At 39.6% G+C, this 23,555-nt stretch overlaps 1 protein-coding gene across 1 annotated transcript in view; it reads right to left on the bottom strand.

The window, feature by feature from the left end:
• Positions 1–23,555, bottom strand: part of gli2 (GLI family zinc finger 2) — a 279,884-nt gene that overhangs the window by 212,316 nt on the left and 44,013 nt on the right. The window contains exon 2 of the mRNA XM_003214899.4: positions 6,075–6,249. Coding sequence (XP_003214947.2) covers positions 6,075–6,219 — 145 coding nt within the window. The 5' untranslated portion in view covers positions 6,220–6,249. The remainder of the gene's footprint in view (positions 1–6,074; positions 6,250–23,555) is intronic.

The raw sequence follows: 23,555 nt of genomic DNA, 5'->3' as shown, positions 1-23,555 counted from the left end.
GTGGCTGGTCATTAGTAAAGATGTTAAACAAGGTTGGTGCAAGAACGCTATCTTGAGGTAAACCATTTGTTTGCCTCCTCCATCTACTTTCCCTGCCTTGAAACTCAACATAGAAGCTAGGATGGTCTGAATAGTTTTTGGAAAATCATAGTCACAGGTAATATGGTTGACTTTATGCAGCATTTTTCTATGTTGCACAGTGTTGTAGGCTGCTGTAAGATCCACAAAAACTGTTCTCGTAATGCAGTCTTTCTCATAGCCTTCCTTGATATACTCAGTCAGATTAAGAATTTGAGCTGTCCATTATTTCCCTGGTCTGAAACCTGCTTGTTTTGCAATAAGCTGGGGTTCAATAACAGGTTCTATTCTATTTATTAGCATCCTCTCATATACTTTATATAATGACATGAGAGAGAGAGATTGGTCAGTAGTTCCTGGCATTGGAGGCGTCTTTACCAGGATTTAAAATGGCAATGATCTTAGGTTTCCTCTATAGTCTGGGAATCTGCTTGTGTGCCAAGCATAGATTGTAAAATTTCAAAAGCCAGTTTTAAGCTTTGGGGCCCAAGTGTTTGATTTGCTCCATTATTAAGTCATGTATGGCAGGTGCTTTACCAGTTTTACATTGCTTAATAGCTTCTCTGAGTTAAAAAAAAACAAAACAAAAACCCTGATGAGAAAAAGCCTGAACCGACAAGATTCTTCGCAGATTGGGACTTATTCTGTTCAAGATCCACATGTGAATATTTTGAATAGAATACAGCATTTTGTTCACAGAAAATAGCATATTCTGTACAGAAAATGACTCTGAGGTAGCTTAGCCATCTATCCTGACCTGTCAAATACAATATGTATATCATTTCTCACACTTCAAGTTTTGTTGTGTGCGAAACATTTAGTAAAAAGATAGTCTCCATGGCTTCTCTTTTGACATGATAGAATCATAGAGCTGGAAAAAATCCCAAGTGCCATCCAGTTCAACTCCCTACCATGCAGAAGAAGCACAACCAAAGCACTCCCAACAGATGGTCATCCAGGCTCTGGTTTAAAAACCTCCAAGAAAGAGATTCCATCACATTCTCTCAGTGTATTCCCTTATTGAAAAGCTCTTGCCATAAGGATGTTTTTTTTTCTCAATGTTTAGGTAGAATCCCTTTTCCTGTAGTCTGAGATGTATATATAAATAAGGAATAGTCATAGCATGGAAAATAAACACACAAAGCAAGACAAAGAGAATGCTATGGAGAAAGAAGAAAATTTCATGTGATCTGACAAGGGATAATGATTTTTCTTTGCCTCATGTATAAGAGCTTTTAGATCACAACATAAAAGAGCAGTCAGAAAAAACGTTCTTAGTCCTATGACAGAAATGTTCACCATACCATATTCAATTCCAGCCATTCTGTACTTCAAGCACATGTGGAAAATTGTGAGCTCTGTTTAATCAACACATACATTAATTTCTAAGAAATATTACCAAGCAGGAAGAGTGCATGCTGGTTTTCACAGGCTTCAAGCTTGGCTTTCTCATGTTTACACCAAATGACTTGTTGGACTTCATTATACACCAAGTATTTCTATAGATCAGAGGCAGTGAGACCTATGCAACTAACATAAAATAAATTACCACCTCATGATAAATGGTTCTATTAGCAATCCAGATTGTTAAACTCTGATAGAACAGAATGGAGGGCGCACCGGCCCATTCATTCTCCCTCCGGCAGATACCAAGTTGTAAATAGGTTATTTTGTGTGTAAATAACACATTAAAACTCAGCATTAGCTGTGTCTTTTGATAGAGAGGAAATTGTTCCAAATAAATAATTCCAGACAGGAATGTAAAATAAGCCAGATTTAATAGCGCATGCCTCCCGTAGCCGTGTTAAACATGACTAAAATGATAAACCCCAGAATATACTAATAGTAAACCATGTTCTGACATCAAAGTAATGAGGCTATATTTTTACCCAGCTTTAGAAATACTAAAATTAGTTGTGACAGAACCAGACACCAGGAAAAAAATGCTGTTAACATAAACATCATCAATTCAGCAGACTGGTATTTGTGTCATAGGAGTTTGTTGTGTTATGGGGTACAAAGTGGTGTTTCCTGGACTTTGTTTCCAATAAAGCACTTGACATTCCAAATCAAAGCTTAATCGAGTATTGTCAAATATTCCAAATTCTAATTGCACTAGCCAGATAATTTTTAAATCATCCATATTCATGTTCTTATCTCGAAAGTTAAATCTTACTTCAAATGTATAATTTTAGACACATCTTTTTCTTGTTTTGATTTTGGCAGAATTCTGAATAGAAATCCCACAAGCCGACAGCTGTCAAATACTGAATACTCTTGTATGTGATTTAGCAAAATACTATAGATTTGTGAGAAAATACTCAAATATTATATGTATGTGTCTTCAAGTTTTTTATTGACATGGTAACTCCATGAATTTCAATGGGTTTTCTTAGGCATGGTTGTAATTTTTCAAATCATTTCCACTTTATGGCAACCCTAAAGCAAATGTATCACAGGGTTTTCTGAACAAGATTTGCTCACAAGGGATTTGCCTTTTCCATCCTCTGAGGTTGAGAAAAATATGACATACCCAACGCCATTCAGTAGACTTAGATGGTAAAGACAAAATTTGAAGCTTGTCATCCAGAATCATAGTCCAACACTCAAACTACTACACCACGCTACCTTTATAGCATACTAGTCCTTTTCAAACAACCAGGAGCCTTGGATTTCTTGGAAGCTTATCAAGAGATTCCTCAGTAAGACAAAATTCTGGGGTCCTGATACACAATCTGTGGGTTCTACAGAAGCCACATCTACTTTCCTTTAACACCATCTCTTGGTGCTTTCATAGATTTTCTACATTTTACTTCATTCTATAGTGATGCTGCCATTGTTGGTACCGGTACTGAGTACACCTTTAAACTAAACTATGCAGATATTTTTGAGCTCTCTTTTTGTCTTTGACCCTGCAGTTGCGGCCATGAAAAATCTCTCTGGAATTCAGTTTGGACCTCAGGCTGAAAGATGTCTCCACCCTTGCTAATGCTATATATTCATAGTCAATGTTTGAAACAGCATTTTTAAATAAATAGGGGGGAAATCCTACAGATAAACTTATACATACACAGGAAACACCCTTCTGGACTGCGAGGGTCTGGCAGCAAAAACACACTCAAAGAGACCATCTTTTCCAGATCTCTCCCCCCCCCCCCCTTTTATTCCCTGTTGCAGCTGCCATCAAGTTGTGCCCTCGATTTCTCCTTATCATATACCCCAATTCTTTCCTTTCCTGCCAAAAGAAAGGCATGGCGTTACTATTTTTATTCACATTCTTTCAGCAAAACCTTCATCAATATAAAAGCATTGTGAGACTGATTTCTGTGTGTCAGTGTCTCCCCCCTCCCTCAACGCCATCTCCATTCTCTTAATCAATAGATAAACAACCTTCACCCTTTGACAATGATTCTATTTGGGTCCAGTCTCTAAACTTCAAAATTCAGAGCCATATCTCAAGAAATACCTTTCTAGCATTCTCTGGGGTGTCTGGTAATTTTTATTCTTTGCCAATGAAGTTATATCTGAAAGATAAAATAACCCAAAGCACTACGATTCCCATCTCTTTTCTCCCTGCCTTCCCACATCCTGGCAACACTTGTCCTGTACATTTGAAACTACTGCAGCAAAACTGGCATGTTTTCTTTGAACAAATAAAACACTGATTCGTGGTCTTTGAAACTGGAAATAGCCATAAGAAAGGAAAAATGGGGAGCTATCTCACTTCTGCACACAAGGCTAAGTTATCTATCTACCAAATGGTAGGGGAAATAAATAACCTAGTAGGAGAAACAAAACAAAACTCTTTTTTCTATATTTTACTGCTCAAATAAGTAAGTGTGTGGTGTCAAGGGAAAAATATATGCTGAAGCAGTGTCTGTTCAGTGGTAAGAAATATTTTTGACAGGCCGAACAGCAGCTGAAGAAGTTTAGACAGCTGAAGATGCCACTTGTCACATTCCAGTGGTCAAATCCTGGCTAATTTGTTCCTTCATTGCCTGCTGAGAAAGGTCACTCTGCCCATGTAACAAAAACAAGGAGGAGATTGGTGTTTAACCAACACAAGCAAAAGTCCTATGATTTTTGCTACTGTTGTTGCTCCTATCCTACAACAAGAAACAATCAGTTTTACAATTCATTTTCTCTACAAAGGGTCACATGCAATATAATTAAAGACAAGGAGATGTGGGCGAAGTATACAGTTTAGGAGAGGATTAAAAAAACATTTTCAGTTTTGAGTGCCACATGTGATGCTACCTCAGGAGTTGGGAGCCACAATTTTGTGTATCTGCATATGCATAGCAGTGATCCTGATCTGTCTGCATTTTTCCTCACTGCTAGCATCATGAAAAATGTGATTTCTATGCTGTGGAAAAGAAAGGAGCACCTTTAGCAATAATAAAACTGATTGTGGTGGAGAATGAAAATCAAGAAATCCATTGGAGGTTGAAGTTCATCACTGGAGGGGCTGTATGTTTTACACCCTGGATTTAGGAAAAGGTTGTTCTTTTGTTTATTTGTTTCCCACCCCAACCCCCCAGAACTGGGATCCAAGAGAGCTTGCAAAATGAAAGCAGAGGCCAATAAAAGGTAATTGGATAGAACTATACAAAAGATTTAGTCCTAAAATATAATTAAGTTACAAAAATATATCCATTAAAATACCATTAATAGCATGGCCCTTAAAATCAAACAATTTACTCCCCAAAGCCTGTTGCATTTCAAAAGACTGCGAAGTAGGGGCACCCACCTCAGAGAAGTCCTTCTGTCATATCCCCATCAATTGTGTTAGTGAACGTTTTGGGGCAGAAAGAAGGAACCCTCATGAAAATCCCAGATCTTGAGTAGGCTTATAACGGTCAATATGGTCTTTTACACAGCATCATAAATAGCACTTTGAACTGAGTTAGCAACCAATGGAGCTGTTTTTACAAGGGAATCATGTACTCCATTAACCATCCTAGTCATCATTTTAGGTGCAGCAATTCAGGCTAACTGAAATTCTAAACACTTTTCAAAGGCAATCCCAAATGGAGTAAATTAATAGTACAAGCAGTCCACACATTATGAACAAAATAGGTTATGTATGTTTGATCTTAAGTTGACTTTGTAAGTTGGAACAGGTACATTTTAAGTGTAATTCCAGCTATATGTATGTATGTATGCATGCGTGTGTGTGTGTGTGTGCGTGCTTGCTTGCGCTTTAGGTAGCATAGAAAAGGGTTAACATCCCTGTGGTGTTTGTTTTGCTGTCTGTGCCCCTGTTCAGAACACTTCACCTCACTTTCTGTCCCTGTGAAAATTGCAGAAATCTACATTATAAGATATCGAAGTCTTACTTAGAGCTCCAAGTGGTTTGCACGTATTTTCAGAGATGATGCTTCTTACCTTCTTGTATCAAATTCAGGTTTTTAAAAGTGCTATCTTTTTTTTTCATTATTACTCTCTGAAGAAGTTATCATCAATCTTTACAAATTACCTCCAGATGCTTTCTGGATCAAATTAGGCAGGATGGGGGCATCTTGTTCTGAATTCACCTTGTGTTCTTTTGGTAGCCATTAAAAAACAGGCACTACTATGAACAGATAATTTGTCTAAAGAGTTCCAGATTTTTGTGATGAAGTTGTGACATTCTTCCAGCAGTAGAAATATTTACAAGTTAAATTAAAGTCTCCATCTCACCCTATTTTCTAGGGGAAAATACCACCTGATCACCAGTTGGTATTGTCGGTTATCATACCGACAAGGGATGCTTTCCATCAAGGTCCCTTTCTGAGCCACATGTTGCCTAGTTAAAGGTATCAATTCTGTGAATGCCTCGGATCTCCAAACTGTCGGTTTCCACTTCCAGGAAACTGTTAAGGCCAGGAGCTCCAATAAACTCTCCGCATTCACACTTGGGTATATGCCTCTGTTCATATTAAATTATAACAAGCTAATATAAGAGAGCTCCCATTGCTTTCAACGTGTGGGAAACGGGGAAAGAAAATAAGTACCTCCTTGTGTCACCACTGCTGCTGCTGCTGCCGCTGCAGCTAAAGGAATGGTTTTTTTCCCCGCGTCATTAAAGCCATTGCCTGTCTCCAGAAAGGCAGCTTTCCCTTCTTTTTTCCCAGCTGCTGTTGAGGTGGATGTTTCCATCTTAGAGTTGCATATTCCAGCTTCTTAGCCCTTAAAAACAAGAGAGAAGAAAGGAAGGTAGTTCAATCATTTCCTCTATTAAAGGTGCAAGAAAAGTGCCTGGTTTTATGGAAGCACTTACATCTCATTTCAAAAGATAATTAAAAACAATAACAATAACAAGCTGTTTAATTGCTCACAAAGTCTTTCTTAAGCTATCATAATTATAACCATAAATATAATTATAATTATAACCAAGAAAAGCCATGACTCCACTAAAGTTCCACACTTTCAACTTTTGAGGTTCTGTTCATGCCAAAAGTTAAAATTGATTTTCACGTTTTAAAATAATCTGTGACAACACCAAATTATTTTTAAAATGCAAGTTTAGGCTTTTGCTTGATATGTGATGTCACTAAGAATCACAAGGTGTTGCAGCTTTTGATGAAAATCTTTGGAAAATTGTTCAAACTCAGAGCTTTCTTCAGCCATGCAAATTGCCGATGAATTAATGGTGTTAGCAAAGAACACAAACTTTTGAGAAACTCAATCTGTGAATGTTGAGTTTTGTTATTATTTTTTGGTTAAATGTTAAAGAAAGACCTACAATAGGCATGATCCAGCAACATTAAACATTTTAAAGCTCAGTAATTCATATAAGTATGTTTAAAAAACTGTTGTATTTGTGTGACAGTCTGGAGTGCTTATTACTAGCTTCTGTTGATAATCAGATGTGCCCCTTCCTAGAACTGGAGGACCTAAAGATGGTGGTACACGCGCTGGTAACCTCAAGGTTGAACTTCTGCAATGCGCTTTACATTGGGGCAGGTACCTCTGTAACAAATTCGGAAACTTCATTTAGTTCAAATCACAACAGCTAGACTACATCCAGGAGTGAGCATATCATCCCATATACAGTAGAGTCTCGCTTATCCAACGTAAACGGGCCAGCAGAATGTTCGATAAGCTAATATGTTGGATAATAAGGAGAGATTAAGGAGAAGCCTATTAAACATCAAATTAGGTTATGATTTTACAAATTAAGCACCAAAAACATCATGTTATGCAACAAATTTGACAGAAAAAGTAGTTCAATACGCAGTAATATTATGTAGTAATTACTGTATTTACGAATTTAGCACCAAAATATCACAATGTATTGAAAACATTGACTACAAAAATGCGTTGGATAATCCAGAACGTTGGATAAGCGAGTGTTGGATAAGTGAGACTCTACTGTACTACAATCACTCAACTGGGTCCAATTAGTTTCCAGGCAAAGTACAAAGTGTTGTTTTTGATTTTTAAAGTCCTACATGGTTTAGGTCCAGGTTATCTATAGGTTCACTTTTGTCCATACAATCCGCCCCCAAACACTTCAGTCCCCTGGGGGCGGCTACACCAGCCAGCCAGAACCCAACTGGCGACCGTCACCCACAAGATCTTTTCATTGGACGCCCCAAGACTGTGGAGTGACCTGCCAGAAGAGCCGACAGCTGAATGAGCTGTCAGAAATTCAAGATACAACTGAAAACCTCTCTCTTCTGGCAGGCCTATTCAGCCAGTTTTAAACAGTGAATTTTAACCTAAATTTTATTGCTGTTAATGTCTATTTTGATATATGCATTTTAATGGTATTGTATTTGTCTGTCTGTTTTAATCATGTTCTACTCTGCCTCAAGTCATAGAGACAGATTAATAATAATAATAATAATAATAAGAAGAAGAAGAAGAAGAAGAAGAAGAAGTTGGTGGGACATTTTTAAAAAACTGGCAAAATAGTTGTGTAATGGTTTGAATGTTGAACTACACCCCTGGACACCAAAAATTTGAGTGCCCACTTGGGTGACCTTAGCCAAGTCACACACTCTCAGCCTTACAGTGGCGCAATGAGTTAAACCCTTGTGCTGGCAGGACTGCTGACTTGAAGACTGGGTTGCTGAGCTGAAGGTTGCCGATTCAAATCCAGGGAGAGTGCAGATGAGCTCTCTCTGTCCACTCCAGCTCCCCATGCAGGGACATGAGATAAGCCTCCCACAAGGATGGTAAAACATCAAAACATCCAGGCGTCCTCTGGGCAATGTCCTTGCAGACAGCCAATTCTCTCACACCAAAAGCAACTTGCAGTTTCTCAAGTTGCTCCTGGCACACACAAAAAAGCCTTACAGGGAGGCAAAAGCAAACCTTGCCATGAACAAATCTTGCCAAGAAAATGCGTTAGGGTTACCATAAGTTAGAAGAGACTTGAAGGCACACAGCAGCAAAGCTGTGAATAAATGTTTCTAGCTGTGAAGCAACTGTGTGATTCTGCTCACAAAGACTTCTTGTTTGACAATCAAGTTAATCTATGTCGGAGTAGGAATCCTACAGCAAGGGACTGGAAGACCCAAAAGTGGCCCTCGGGTTCTTTGAAGCTACTGACCCCTTGATCTATGGCTATGACATCTGCAAATTTATTGGCCTCTCCAGGATAGCTAACAATCCTGAAGGCAGCCAGATCTTCCACCCATACTTTACAATCTGGCTGCTACAGTCTTGCTCTATTCTATTCTTATATATGAAGTTGACTTTTTCCAAGTCAGACTGCTGGTGAACAAGGCAACACTTTCAAGGAAGCCAAATGTATTCTTTTCATGAGTAATGATGAGGCTACTTTAATAAAAAAACACATTCAATACTTTTTCTCCACCCTCATCCGCCTCTTGATTCTCATGCACTCAAGCTTTTTCCATGGCCTTGTGCCAGGTAAAATTTATAAACTCGGTGACAGATTAATCCTAAGGGAGAGCCATTTGGCATGGAAAAATCCAGAAGGAAACCTCCTTTTATTTATTGGTAACGACCATTCAGAAGTAGCTATATGGCAGAAGAGTGTGCAATATCCAGACGTGAGGTTTTCCTCAGTCATTACTCTAAATTAGAAATCTCAGCTGCATTACCAAGTCTGCTCAACTGTATAAGTTTATCTGCAGGCAGAAAGCTGGGCAATTGATTCTGATGCCAAGAATGATTGCCGCATTTTGAAACTGAAATATAATTCCGGCATGATGCTAAAATATTCAGAACTGCCCTAGATCTCAATAAGAAAACTACTTGCATAATTTGCCTTCAATGACCCCAGTATTTTAACAGCTGCATTATATATACTGGAAGGGAGACATCTCAGTGGGGTTTTAAAAGAAAACAACCTATATTCTCTGAAAAACAAAGGAGTTCTAAGCACTTCCCCAAGCATAGACTTCGTCAGCACATAATGGTCAAAACAGGTTGCCGAGGTCTGAAACAAATCAATCATTTGGGAATAAAGATGTATCCAGGGAAAATGTGGATGTTAATTTGTCTACTACTAGGAAAAGGTTAATCTTTGCTTAAGTGGAGCTAGTTAAATGCACATAAACATGCCGATGCAACTTTTGTGGAGACAACATTTAAATGCCAAAACAGACATTTTAAATAATGCTTCTAATAAGACAATGACTGAGCCAGTATGGTGTAGTGGTTTCATTGTTAAGATTATGGCTCTGAGGACCAGGATTTGAATCCTTGATTGGCTATGGAAAGCCACTGGGTGACCTTGGGCAAGTTATACTCTCTCAGCCTCAGAGGAAGGCAAAGGCAAACTTCCTCTGAACAAATCTTGCCAGAAATCTCAATGATAAGTCTGCCTTAGGACTGTCATAGGTCAAAAACTACTTGAAAGCAATAACAAGATAATAATAAAAACTTCTGCAAACAGTTTTATTTTAAAAAAGAAATATATTTTATGTTTAAAAGGAAATATAGTTTTATGTTTAAAAGGAAAGGCTCTCAGTCCCATCTCCTTCACAGGTGTGAATGGTGGGGATGAGAGACAGGGCCTTCCCAGTGGTGGCTCCTTGACTGTGAAACTCCCTTCCCAACTAAATTAGATCAGTGCCCTCCCTTCTGGACTTCAGAATAAAGGTAAAAACTTAATTATGGAACCAGGCCTTTGGGCAATAAACAATAAAAGGCATAATCAGAAATTATGTGCAACAGAGATTGATATTAGAATGGCCCTGGACTTTGATTTTTGAATTATGTGATTTTAATGTTTAAATTAATATGTTTTAACTCTATGTTTTAATGTTAATGTTACTGAGTTTTTATGATACAATTGATAGTTGTATTTTATTATTGTTGTGTAGGCACTGAATTTTGCCATAATATGTTTGGAAACATATTATGCAAATGATACCACTTTGATGGCTGAAAGCGAGGAGGAGCTTCTTTTTTTTCGTGTCAGGAGCGACTTGAGAAACTGCAAGTCGCTTCTGGTGTGAGAGAATTTGTCGTCTGCAAGGACGTTGCCCAAGGGATGCCCGGATGTTTTGATGTTTTTATCATCCTTGTGGGAAGCTTCTCTCATGTTCCCGCATGGAGCTGGAGCTGATAGAGGGAGCTCATCCGTGCTCTCCCCGGGTGGGATTCGAACCTGGCAGCTTTCAGATCAGCAACCCAACCTTCAGGTCACAAGGCTTTAATCCACTACGCCACCGGGGGCTCTTGAGGAGGAGCTGAGGAGCGTTATGACCAAGATGAAAGAAGAAAGTGCAAAAGCTGGGTTGCAGTTAAACATAAAAAAACAAGATTATGGCATCCGGACAAATTGATAACTGGCAAATAGAGAAAATGTGGAGGCAGTGACAGACTTCATATTTCTAGGTGCAAAGATCACTGCAGACGCAGACTGCAGCCAGGAAATCAGAAGACGTTTACTTCTTGGGAGGAGAACAAGGACCAATCTTGATAAAATAGTGAATAACAGAGACATCACACTGGCAACAAAGGTCCACATAGTTCAAGCAATGGTATTCCCAGTAGTAACCTATGGATGTGAGAGCTGGACCATAAGGAAGGCTGAGAAAAGGAAGATAGACGCTTTTGAACTGTGGTGTTGGAGGAAAATTCTGAGAGTGCCTTGGACTGCAAGAAGATCAAACCAGTCCATACTCCTAGAAATAATGCATAACTGCTCACTGAAGGGAAAGATATTAGAGGCAAAGATGAAGTACTTTGGCAACATAATAAGAAGACAGGAAAGCTTGGAGAAGAGAATGATGCTGGGGAAAATGGAAGGAAAAAAGAAGAGAGGCCGACCAAGGGCAAGATGGATGGATGGTATCCTTGAAGTGACTGGCTTGACCTTGAAGGAGCTGAAGGTGGCCACAGCCGACAGGGAGCTCTGGCGCAGGCTGGTCCATGAGGTCACGAAGAGTCAGAAGCGACTGAACGAATAAACAGGAAATGTTTGGAAACCGCTTTTAGTCCCCCATCCGGGGTGAGAAAAGCAGTATACAAGTGAAGTAAATAAATAAATGGCTTATCTGGATTAGTTATATTTTGAAACAGAAGATGAATACCAGTGAGGGAGGGGGAAGAGGAAAGATGGTTCTGTTGAATTTTATGCCATTTCACTTGTACACACTATTGTCCTTGTGAAGGATCATAAATAGTTCTTCAGTTACTATTTAAGGGAAGCATCAGTCAGACCAAAGTGTACCATGGATTTAAAATGGTAATGCACACACTTAACTTTCCATGGCTTTTAACCTTGTTTTATTGTGGTTTGTGTAATTGTGTTATATTGACTTTATGATTATTTATTTTATGATTTATTGTTTATATTGCCCACTTGCTTTGTTTATTGTTTTATGCTGTTAGCCACCCTGAGTCCCCACAGGGAGAGGGGGTGGGATACAAATACATTTCTGATTGATTGACTTACCTTTCCTGATGAAATTATTGCACTTACATTTTCCATTTTGGCTCAGTGATGCTCTATACCAGGGGTCCGCAAACTTTTTAAACAGGGGGCCAGTTCACGGGCCCTCAGACAATTGGAGGGCCGGACTATAGGTTTGTTTTTTTTTAATTGATTCCTTTTGGCTCAATCCACTTTCCAGATGGACACTGCTGCTATCTCCCATTTTGGGTGCTGAACAGGGCAGGGAAGGGGGTAACTTGCCCCCATGTTGCTACTGCTGCTCCACAGGGCTCCCTGCAAGTACCTGTCCATCATGAATGGGGTCCCTGTGCAATCAGCAAGAAGAAGGGAGTGTAACTTGCTGATTACACAAGGTTTTCATGTACAAATATCCACAGCCACATGTAGACACCAGTGTATGCATATGAGCAAAAAGAACAAATAAAAGAGTCATTACAAACTTGAGTCAGCAACTTGAGTTGAGCTGTTGGAATTAGACTGTGAGCAGAAATTATCTTCACATGTTTATATCAACCTATAGCAATACATCATCTAAATTTATGAACAGACATGAAAGCCTAAAGACAGACATAGATTAGGAACCAGGCCCATGCTGAGACAGGTAGGAGGGGGGCGGGAGAATGGAAGGACTCTCTTCTCTTTACTGAATTTCCTTTGTGTCTTTTTAAAGAAGGGGTGAGATTTAACAAACATGGGGATAGGGGAGACATGGAACGGGGAAAACAAAGTCATACTTGTCTTTTCTAAAATGTGCCTTATCATCAAAGATTCTTCCCAGCAGAATTCTTTCAAGCAGAAGAACTGTCAGAGCAGAGATAGTCAAGGTGCTGGGGTGTTTCTTAGAACTCAGGTTAAGATGCCATGAAAAGATACAGGAATGTCTTGCCTAAGACCCAAAGGAGGCCAAAAATTATATATGAAAGACTGCTGGGGAAACATTTTTCACCACAGCTCTCAGTTATGGAACTCACTTTTCAGAGAAGCCAAGACGGAGGGGGTGAGCTAGTAATTCTAGAGGCAATCAATTTGGGATTGGCTCTGTGTATTTACTCTTTGGTCCAATACTCTTGGATTCTTGGATCTGGCACTTTTCAGATGATATTTGAGGCACATATAGGGAAAAGAGGGAGCATACTCATAAGCCCTGCCTCCTAAACACATACTTTAAAATGTCTGAATCATCTTAAATACGCACAAATCCTCAAACCCAATTATATGGATGGCATTAATCCTGCCCACAGAGCATATGCATGTATATACTACCAGAGCTTGAAGGTAACTCCTTCCCAATAACTAGTTGTGTACCATTAATGAATTTTCCAAGAATGAAGGTAAACTATATTCTATTTGAACTGTAACTTAACAAATCACTTCACTTTATTTGGAGTTCAACTGTATTTTTTATTTTTTATTGTTATGAGGATGTTGCCCCAGTAGATGGAGGAGCAATGCTACATGGTCCAAGTTCTGCTATACCTTGCATTCCTACCTTGTATGTTGTGCTGATGGGAAGAGAGTCTGTTTTTACCTACAGGCAGCAATTTGTAGCCTTCTGGGGTTTTTTAATGATAATAAAACATAACTATTTTACTTACTTTTGAGAAATGAGAGAGTGAACAGTTCTTTTCTCCAAAGTGTAATTGCATCAACAACTTTGGGAGGCCTGAGAACTATAATAGGGACTATAATTTTAAAAACAATGTTCCAGGATCTGCTTTGTATTTGAGGAATAGAATCCTAATGAGGATCATTTGTGCATTATGCACAACAGGCAAGGGCAGTGGTAGAAGTGGTTGCAACATACCTTCCCATGTGAACAACTTCAGAGAACAGTGCTGTCAAGGAGTGGCATACCCTGGCACTGTGACTCATGATGCTGAATATGAATGAATGGCCAGAGAGAAAAGTGCCGGAGGGCACAATTGAAAGCAGCCTTTATCTGGGTGCCATTTTGTAGGTATCACAAACATAATTTCTCAATGCAGTGCCAGTGATAACTGCATGCTAAAGATAAAAGTGTCATCTGAAGAGGTTGAGGATGGGAGTCCCCTTCTGGCACACCTCCCATTTCCATACAATGGTACCTCTGCCACCACATGACAAATGTTTCAACATATCCAGAAACAGTGGGAAAAATCACACAACTATCATATACGTACAATTTTGTTTCAGAGAATGTGGCCTTTCATTTTCAAAGCAGTGCAAGATTCTAGCCCTTGATGGTTCAGAGATATGCACATAGAAACCTAAATTAAAGTTTGAGATGAATGAGTGGGTTATTTAAGGGCTAGAGAGAGGGGGAAATATTCTCTTCTGCTCATTGTATCTTCCTGTTCTTCAACAGCTGTGAAATAATGTAGCTCTCTGAGGGAACGGGCAATGCTATGTGGTAAAACTGAGACAGGAAGTCAGCAATTCACTTAGTGGTGAATATGCTCTGCCTGTAACCCATGGTGGTTGACGTTCTCTCTCTCTCTAGAAACCACAGTCTTCTTGTGCTCTCCATGATTTGGGTGTAGCAGTGGGTGAATAGCAACCACACTCTGTTACTATTTGAGGGCACAGGCCAGTGGAGATGAACAGGAGGGCAAACTGTTGGGTGTTGATTCAGTTATTTATATGGTTAATGTAATGTCTGCTTTTTAAGAGGACTTAGACCATCAAGATGTGTGAACTAACCTCTGTAAATCTGAATCATTATTAACCATGGGTCCCGTTAAGCTCCATGTTATTAAGACGAGACGGAACAACTAAAGGTCATCCACTCACTAGCTTCCATCTCCGGGTACCTCTTGTGGAAACCTGTCTCAGGGGTTGCGGACTTCATTATTTTATTGCCAGGTATTTTAAAGGCAAGTGGAGCAACTATTTTTTCATGCGTGGATTTCCATTTTGCACATTTGCTTCCCACAGAGCTTTGTGTTAAAAATAATCAAGGTGGATAACAAGCTGAAACATACACAACAATCCGACAAACTAAAAGTTATTACAAAATTCACTGACAAAAAGACCCTGCTGGGTTGGCTCCTGCTTCACAAAGCCAGGAAATTGGAGACAAAAGCTGATGCCTTAAGACTTGTGCCTTGTAATCCACAAAGATACTGTGCAGTGTCGTTATTATTAGTATTTATTTATATTCTATCCTTTTTCTCAGCCCTGGGATTGAATATGGCATTACAAAAATTAAAACAACTACAGCTAAAACTCATATCATATGAATGTCAAAATTTAATCAAACTAAGAAGAGCACATGCCCTCCAATATTTCACAGATAAAAACCAGGATGTATGTGGTCAAGTGACACCAGAATATGGTCAAGATGGCAAAGGTTATTAATGAGGAAGAACACACAGGTTAGAGAGTGGTCCTCAACCTGTGGGTCCCCAGGTGTTTTGTACTACACCTCCCAGAAATCCCAGTCAGTTTACCAGCTTTTAGGATTTTTAGGAGTTGGAGGCCAAAACATCTGGGGACCCCAGGTTGAAAACCACTAGGCTAGAAGTTACTGTAGCAGTTAGCTTTGGTCCAAGCCTATTGGAAGGGGCAAGATTCTATGTTCTGCTCTCCTCTCTGCCCTTCTGAGTTCAGTAAGTACAAGCTACTTTTGAAATTAAAAAGTGAATAAAATGTCAATGAAAATTAAAAATATTTGCCAAGAAGAATTAGAATTAATTAGAGTCTTCCAATACTAGGGTCTGGCTCTATGTAGAATGACATTGTGAAGTCACATTCAGAGACTAAAGGAACAAGCATTAAACGTAAAATCCACTACTTTTCCTCTGTAACTGAATATCCTACTAAAAATACAAGAGTACTGGCATCATTCTAGCTTCACAATTGATCTAAGCATGCATTAAAATAATTTGGCTAGCAGTTATTGCTGTGAGCTCTAATGGAGGAAGGAAAACCTCAAAAACTTTTGAACCATTGCTCAGAACTTCACCAAACTAATGAAATTTGCTTTTTTTGACAAGCCTGAAATAAGTCCATTAGCTGTTTTCACTGAAATTTGGAAGAAAAACATGGCATTCATGGTTCAAGGATGGAGTAAAAAGAGCATTTTTGAACTAGCTGTACCTGTGCAATTATTATAAGATTGCTTTAACATTTGACACAATGGTAGACTCAGCACATACATCAATGATGCCAAGTTTTGGATTATTAGCTCAAGAAGTATGACTTTTATAGGCTATAAATTCTGAGCTCATAAGAGCAGAATCTTCATGTGTTTGTGACTCACCTCGGTTTTAATTAAAACATATTAAATCAGATATTTAAAGCAGGCTGTGTGTAATTTGAGGGGAGGAGATTGCCTTGGCACAAACTTACGATAATACAGGTCTAGCCTAACACAGTAAATAGTCCCAAAAGGGCCTACTACTCCTTCTGATACCCAATGGCAAACTATGATGATGAAAAAATAGAGTTGCCAGAGTGAAGAATGGAGATTGTTCCTATACCTGTAATGATTATGTTGAAGAAATCATTTCAGCCAGGATTTTTGCCATGCAATCAGGAAACTAGCAACACCAGCTAAAATTCTCTTTTCTACACAGTCATAAAGGTACATAAGCCATCTTAATTTTTTTTTTTTACTCTGGCATTTCTTTTCTTCAAACCAGTAAAAGAGGTCATCACAATCAATGTCCTGTCCTCAAAATGAATATACCAGATGCTTTGGAGAAACTCCCATTTATAAATATGTCCCTGACCTCGCCCAAGACTCCTCTCCTACCTCACCTTGGGCTCCCATGCTGACTCAATCTAGTATGACTTCAGAGATGTCAAGTCATTGTCCTCAAAACAGAAGGGATGATCACAGAGGGACAATCAACAACAACAAAGAATACAAGTTTATGACAGACAGGAGGAAAACTTAAGGCCAATGTGTCCTATCATAGCAATTAATCTTTAGTTAGCTTTTGACATAAGACAGAGGTGGGTAACTCTCAGTTGTGTGGGAGGGGCAGATGTATCAGCACACCCAACTCACTGGAGACTACATCACTACAGCTGCGGCAACTTAGCAAGAGTTATGGAAAATCAGAGGCCACTACAAAACTTCCCATTGGCCCTGCAGTTTTCTCCCTATTCAACATCATCAATGGCAGCTCTCTATAATTCAGGAACCCTGCACCATAGAGTGCAGATGATTACTCAAGAAGGAAATAAAGATGACGGCATTGTCTCCCTGACAGTATACTTTTATGAGTGACTATACCAAATGGGAGTACTGGAGAAACACAAGCAAGACTGGTGGTGCATGTAAGCATTGGGCCATATGTTTTCCCCACACTGTCTTAAACTACGTTTTTGAGAGGGATGAATCAGTTTCAATACAAAATAGGAAATATCAATCAAAATGGTAAAAAGTGATTGTTTTCAGAAGGTCAAAAACATCAACACAGAGAAATAGGAGGATGGGGAAGAGGAGAGTGAGGAAAGGATAGCAAAAGCATGACTTCCAAACTACTTTGGGCCCTTCCACACAGCCATATAACCCAGAATATCAAGGCAGATAATCCACAATATCTGCCTTGAACTGGGTTATCTGAATCCACGCTGCCATATAATCCAGTTCAATGTGAATTTTATATGGCTGTGTGGAAGGGACTTTTGATAGTAGGAGACAAAAAAGCTTAAATTCCAGTTGAATGTTCAAGAGGAAAAATGAATGCATTGACATGACTGCATATAACACAAGCACACTGACTTATCTTTGGCCAGTTGTAGCCACAGAAACTATAAAAAACAGTGTCACATACAGATCTGAATATATGCCTCGATCTGTTAATCTCACTCACTGTTCTGTTCTGAAACTAGAAGTTCCATCAGTTTTTCCAATATGCTCTTAACTCATAAATATGTACGCTTATTCAAACAAAAATCCTAAATAACAGCCTGCGGGGCATTTTTTCCAACTTAAAGCAAAGTTGGCTAGGAGCCATTTGGCATTTGGTGCGATGTCATTAAAACGGTATTGCAAACAAGGCACTTTTCCTTCTCTCATTTAAGCCTTGTTTTGCCTCCTACCAGTCAGACATAAAATACCCAGGGAGCCTCTTTGGCATATGAAACCTTTCTTTCTATAGGTGATTATTAGAATTGTAGACAGACATAAATGTCTCACTGTTTTCAGGGATTGTGCCACTTTACAAATGTAGGAACATGAAGCGCCATGTGTTTACAGTGAGCAAGGTAGGCCATTTTAAAGGTTAAGTATGAATGGTCTAATGGGGAAGTTGGCTTTAGATGGCCATGCACATGACTTGAAGCACATCTTTAGCATCTCTTCTATATTCCTCTTTCCCTGCCGTGCTTTGCAACTGCTTCTACATACCTAATGTCTTAGAGCAAATAACTACAACAAAACATTGCCATCCCTGAGAATAATGACAACCACAAAATACTTCAATAATGTGAAGCTTTGCTTTTTAAAACTCATTTTCATCACAACTGTAAACTTGCTTCTCCTGCCTTGGTACTACAGTGAATTTTAAGTTGGGCATAACTACCATATATGTATAAAGAACATTTGTCTTTTAGAAAGGTATAATACATTTATTTCGAAAAAACTAGTTGATAAAAGTAATAAAATGAGATTCTGTGACCATGTACGTATATGCCGCTTGGCTCACTTTCTCTATAGGAGTAGGTGTTTGTGTAAAAATAACGAGGAGGAAAAAAGGATTGAGATGCCAACTATCAGTTCTGACGGGCTTCCAGTCCAGCATGCTTCCAGTCCAGACAGACATCCTGGTATTTGAGAAACACTCTGATCTGTAGTCTCAGCCTGGTCGATTTTAGCCAGCTGAGTATCCCAAGTTACTTGGCTATACTCTTGACTTTGCCACACTTTAAGCTGATCACAGGGACAGGGGATGGACTGTGCCCATGTCAACACCACCACCACTCCTGGTGCTCAGATGGAGCTTTGTGGCTGGTTAGGAGTAGTGGTGACATGAAGGAAGTAACAGCCCAGTGGGATAGATGTGGTACTAAACCATCTAGACCAGTGGTTACCAACCATTTTTTGACCAGGGACCACTTGAACAGGGACCACTTTGACCAGGAACCACTCTCTAACATTAGTACCAAAAGGCTTACAAATCTGATTTTGGTCAACTTTAGATTTGGTTTGGTTATTTGGGGTGCTGATTCAGAAAATTACATTGGATAGATCACATCAGCTCTAGTTTCTGATACCGAACATATGCCATCCAGTAGTCACCATCTGCTCACCCACAGGAAACCATATTTAATAATCTAGAGCTCAACTGATCTATCCAATGCAATGGTCCGCTCTGCAGAGAGGAGCGGAAATAAAATTAATAAAATTAAATAAATAAATAAAGAGAAAGGAGGTTTGCAGACTGGATTTTCATTTTTGCCGCCCATTGCTGGGCCACGGCCCTCAGGTTGAGAACCACTGATCTAGACAATGGTTCTGGATTTAGCATGTACATAATGGATCCAGGGCTGCCCCAGGGCAGATTTACATCTGTCTAACTTGCCTTTTGTCCTTTGCTTACTGTAATTACTGCAGACAAAGTTCAAAGTAAAAAGTAGTTTGTACTCAGTTAACTCAGCAGGAGGGGGGAGGAAGAGATGACGTAATCTTGCCCTTCTCAGTGAGCTCAGGCAACAGCAAATTGCTGCAGTCTCCTGGCTTGTCTTACTTATTAATAACCTTTTCCATCTTGACTATGCTCTCGTGTTGCTTGGTCACACGAGTCCCAGTTGCTCTCTGAGAAATGTTCCGAGGGTATGGCATCTGAATTACAAAGCAACAAGGAGGAACCTTTGGATCAGTGTTAAAACAGAAACAAGGAAAAGTGGGGATAGTGTAGCCAGACCAAATGTTTTGACCTGCAGCTACCATCACTCAATGGCAAGAGGTTATGGGAGATACAAGTGACAGACTGTATTACTAAATTTAAAAGCCTCTACTTTTCACTTTGAGTTGTATTATTCAATGAAATTTTGCAGTGGTAACCAAGAATATATCAATACTTGCAGAGTTCAAATTATATTGACTCTTACCAAATATCTAAACCGTGTTTTAAATAGTTGCTGCCACATTACTCTTTCATAGTTGATGCCCTCTTCAAATTACTCCAAGTTAAGCCTTGTATACCTAATGTAAATGACATACAGCTGAATTATTAAGTGTCATTTTGAAAGAATATTAATTAGCATTAGCTGGTGCTGTCCTGGGTTTATTTAAGCTCTACATACATCAATTAAAATTAAATTGAAACAGATTCAATCAAAATAAGCTGAAGTAGAGGAATGCTGAGCACTGCCTACCACATCTTCTACAGCTGTGTGAAAGAAGAGCAAAGCAAGGGGTACAGAAAGTGGGAATGGAAAAAGAAATGAACACATTGTTTGCCTGGTATAGCAACAGATTAATTTACTTGGGTCTCTGTGAATTCTCTATTTACCTAATAAAAGGGTTTAATCTAAAACAAGGAAAGGTAGCCCCTTTTCCACCACAACAGATAATAGCATAATCCAGACCTAACAACATATGACACTCATATGTCAGATAGGTTAAACTGCAAACCCTATCAGCCTTTGCCAGTATAAAGAATGGTGATGGGAACATAGGAGCTACAGTCCAACAATTGCTAGACCAGGAGTGTCAAACTCATTTTTGCCTAGAAACACATTCAGTCTAATGGTTGTCTTTAAAGACCCATTTGTAATTGTAAGGCTGCTCATAACTGTGTTGCCCTGGCATTAAAACCCTTGCAGGCCATATAAAATGACATTGCAGGCTGAACTTTGGCCCATGGGCCTTGTGTTTAACATGTATGTTAGAGGGCCACAAATTGTCCACCACTGGAAGTCATATTTCCAGTTGTTTTGCAATGTTGGTCTCAGTTATTGATCTGCCATCCTACTTGGATGCTTTTGAAATGTTCTAGTTTCTCTCTCATCCTTCCATTTTCCTTTTTAATTCTAGGCTTATTTTTTTTTCAATTACTGCAAACTGGACTTGTAGTGCAAAGGTAGTTTGCACTCAATTTAACAGAAAGGAGAGAAGATGAGTGGTGGTGTCTTGCTCTTCTCAATAGGCTGTGTAGGTTTTTTTCTTTTTCTTTTTTCAAACTTTTCTAAACTCATTACACAAAGTCCAGAGCTTCTTTGACTAATATGTTAGTTACATCCCATCTGGATTATGTAATGCGCTTTACGTGGGGCTGCCTCTGAAAGGGTGCTCTGAAACTTCAGTTGGTCCAAAGAGCTGCAGCCAGGTTGCTCACTGGGGCTGGCTGCAGGGAGTGGACAACCCTCCTGTTGCAGCAGCTCCACTGGCTGCCAGTCTGTTACTGGACACAATGCTAAGTGCTGGTGAAGTCCTTTAAAGCCCTAGACGGTTCAGGTCCAGGCTATTTATTCAGGTCCAGACCTGCTTCCTACAGAGCTGCTTTCATTCAATCTGTCTAACATTGAGCTAGACAGATCTGGCAAAAGACAATGTCCTGAACAGTTGGGGATTACATTCATACAAATAGCCAGAAAAATATTTGGCATCCTGGTCAGCATTCACAATGTAAGCAAGACCCATGATCTCATAAATGTTGATATTAACTGCAAATCATGCATCTGCACCAGCCAAACAAGTCCTGTAGTGGTAATGAAAATGACCCATCCAACCCTCTCTGGCCAGTGGAACACAGCTAACAAGAAATTATAACAGAACTCTATAGCTTCTTGTTGCTGCTTGTTGCACTGCAGCTTGCTAATGGGAGGAAACTGGAAGTGTTCCTTTCAGTGACCTGTTCAACAAAGCCAGCACACATCAAGGGAACCACTGACCGCATAGGCAAACTGATGAAGAAACACAACCTACAAACCATCTACAGACCCACAAAGAAAATCCAACAAATGCTATGGTCAGCGAAGGACAAGAGGGATCCTCTCACCTCTGCAGGAGTCTACCATATACCATGCAGCTGTGGACAAGTCTACACAGGGACCACCAAACGTAGCGCCCACACACGAGACAAAGAAATGAAAGGCACTGCAGACTAACTCAACCAGAGAAATCAGCCATAGCAGAGCACTTGATGAACCAACCTGGACACAGTATATTATTTGAGAACACAGAAATGCTCGACCACTCCAACAACTATCATGTTAGATTACACAGAGAAACCATTGAAATCCACAAGCATGTGGACAACTTCAACAGAAAGGAGGAAACCATGAAAATGAACAAAATCTGGCTACCAGTATTAAAAAACTCAAAAATCAGAACAGTAAATAAGCAACGCTCTGAAAACAGAGGAGTTCCAGACATAAATCAACCAGGGGCAGCTAACAACTCTGAACAAAGGATGCCCCCAGGCAGGAAGAAGCCAGGAGATGAAGCTATTCAATGCTAATTAAGGTGATTAACTACAACATTCACACTGGCCTCCAACTGACAAGAGTTCTTCTCTCACCCTGGACTTTCCACAGATATATATAAACCTTCTGCGCAGACGTTACTTCAATTGGGATGGTTTAATCTAATTACAAAGACTCAATCCCGACACTGCCACCAATTGTGATGGTGCTAAAGCCAATTGGGAAGACTCAAGCCAATTGTAATGGTGTCAAAGCAAATTGTAAATGCTGTTTCCACTGCTGAGGGGAATTTTGAATCTTTTAATCCCTCAAGATTATATATATATCACCTTCATATGAGGGGAAGGATTACAGGGGGTGATCTTTATTTCAAGATCCCAGCCTCTGTCTCTGTTGTTAGGGATTTCTGTGTTGTTGTTCCCTTTCTGAGGTAACTGTGACTATCACTCTTCCCCAATTAGGTGATTTATTAAGGTAACTGCCACCAATGTGAGGCTTTTGAATTATCACCAATGAACTTTGGCTCCACAGACGCAGATGAGATGAAATGAGTCAGTTGTTAACAAAGAACAACAAGTTTATTGCGTACAAAGCTTATGGTTGCAGGTTGATTGATTTACTTATGGAACTTTAGATAAACAAGTGGTTTAATAACTCTTATAACCACCGCACCAGTAGTCTCTGGTGTAATTCCACTCTCACTCTCCTACTGATGATATAAATTGTAGTGAACTCTAACCTCAGCTGAGCTCCTTAGTGAACAATGTCCCAACTACAATAAAAGCCTTTAATTTGATCAACTACCAATCAAATTCCTGATCACTAGTCCTTCCCAACTAGAGATCTTGACTAGGCTCCCTTTAGTCTGCCTTGACTAAAGATTTTGGCCAGGCCTGTCTCCTCAGCCCTTCTTGTCTGAAAAGCCTCCAGCCACGCACTCTCTGGCTTCTTTTTTTTAACTCCTACTTTTTCCTTTTCTTGGCTCCGCCCACTTCTCCCTCTGGTGAGCTAGCCAGCTCTGTCTCCTTGGTAACAGCACTACTGTGGATTGAAACAAGATGGCTTCTGTTTCAGCTATTGTGTCAACTAAACACAAATACATACTCTAACAGTTAAAATTAAACATAATAACTATGACTTCTCCACACCTTCCTTGCTTAATTTCTCCATACCTCATAACATCTGAGGATGCCTGCCATAGATGTGGGCGAAATGTCAGGAGAGAATACTTCTGAAACATACAGCCCGG

Source organism: Anolis carolinensis, chromosome 1 (genome assembly GCF_035594765.1).
Source record: "Anolis carolinensis isolate JA03-04 chromosome 1, rAnoCar3.1.pri, whole genome shotgun sequence".
NCBI lineage: Eukaryota > Metazoa > Chordata > Lepidosauria > Squamata > Dactyloidae > Anolis > Anolis carolinensis.
Note: the sequence above shows the minus strand (reverse complement) of the source record. Positions and strands in the feature narration are given on the sequence as shown.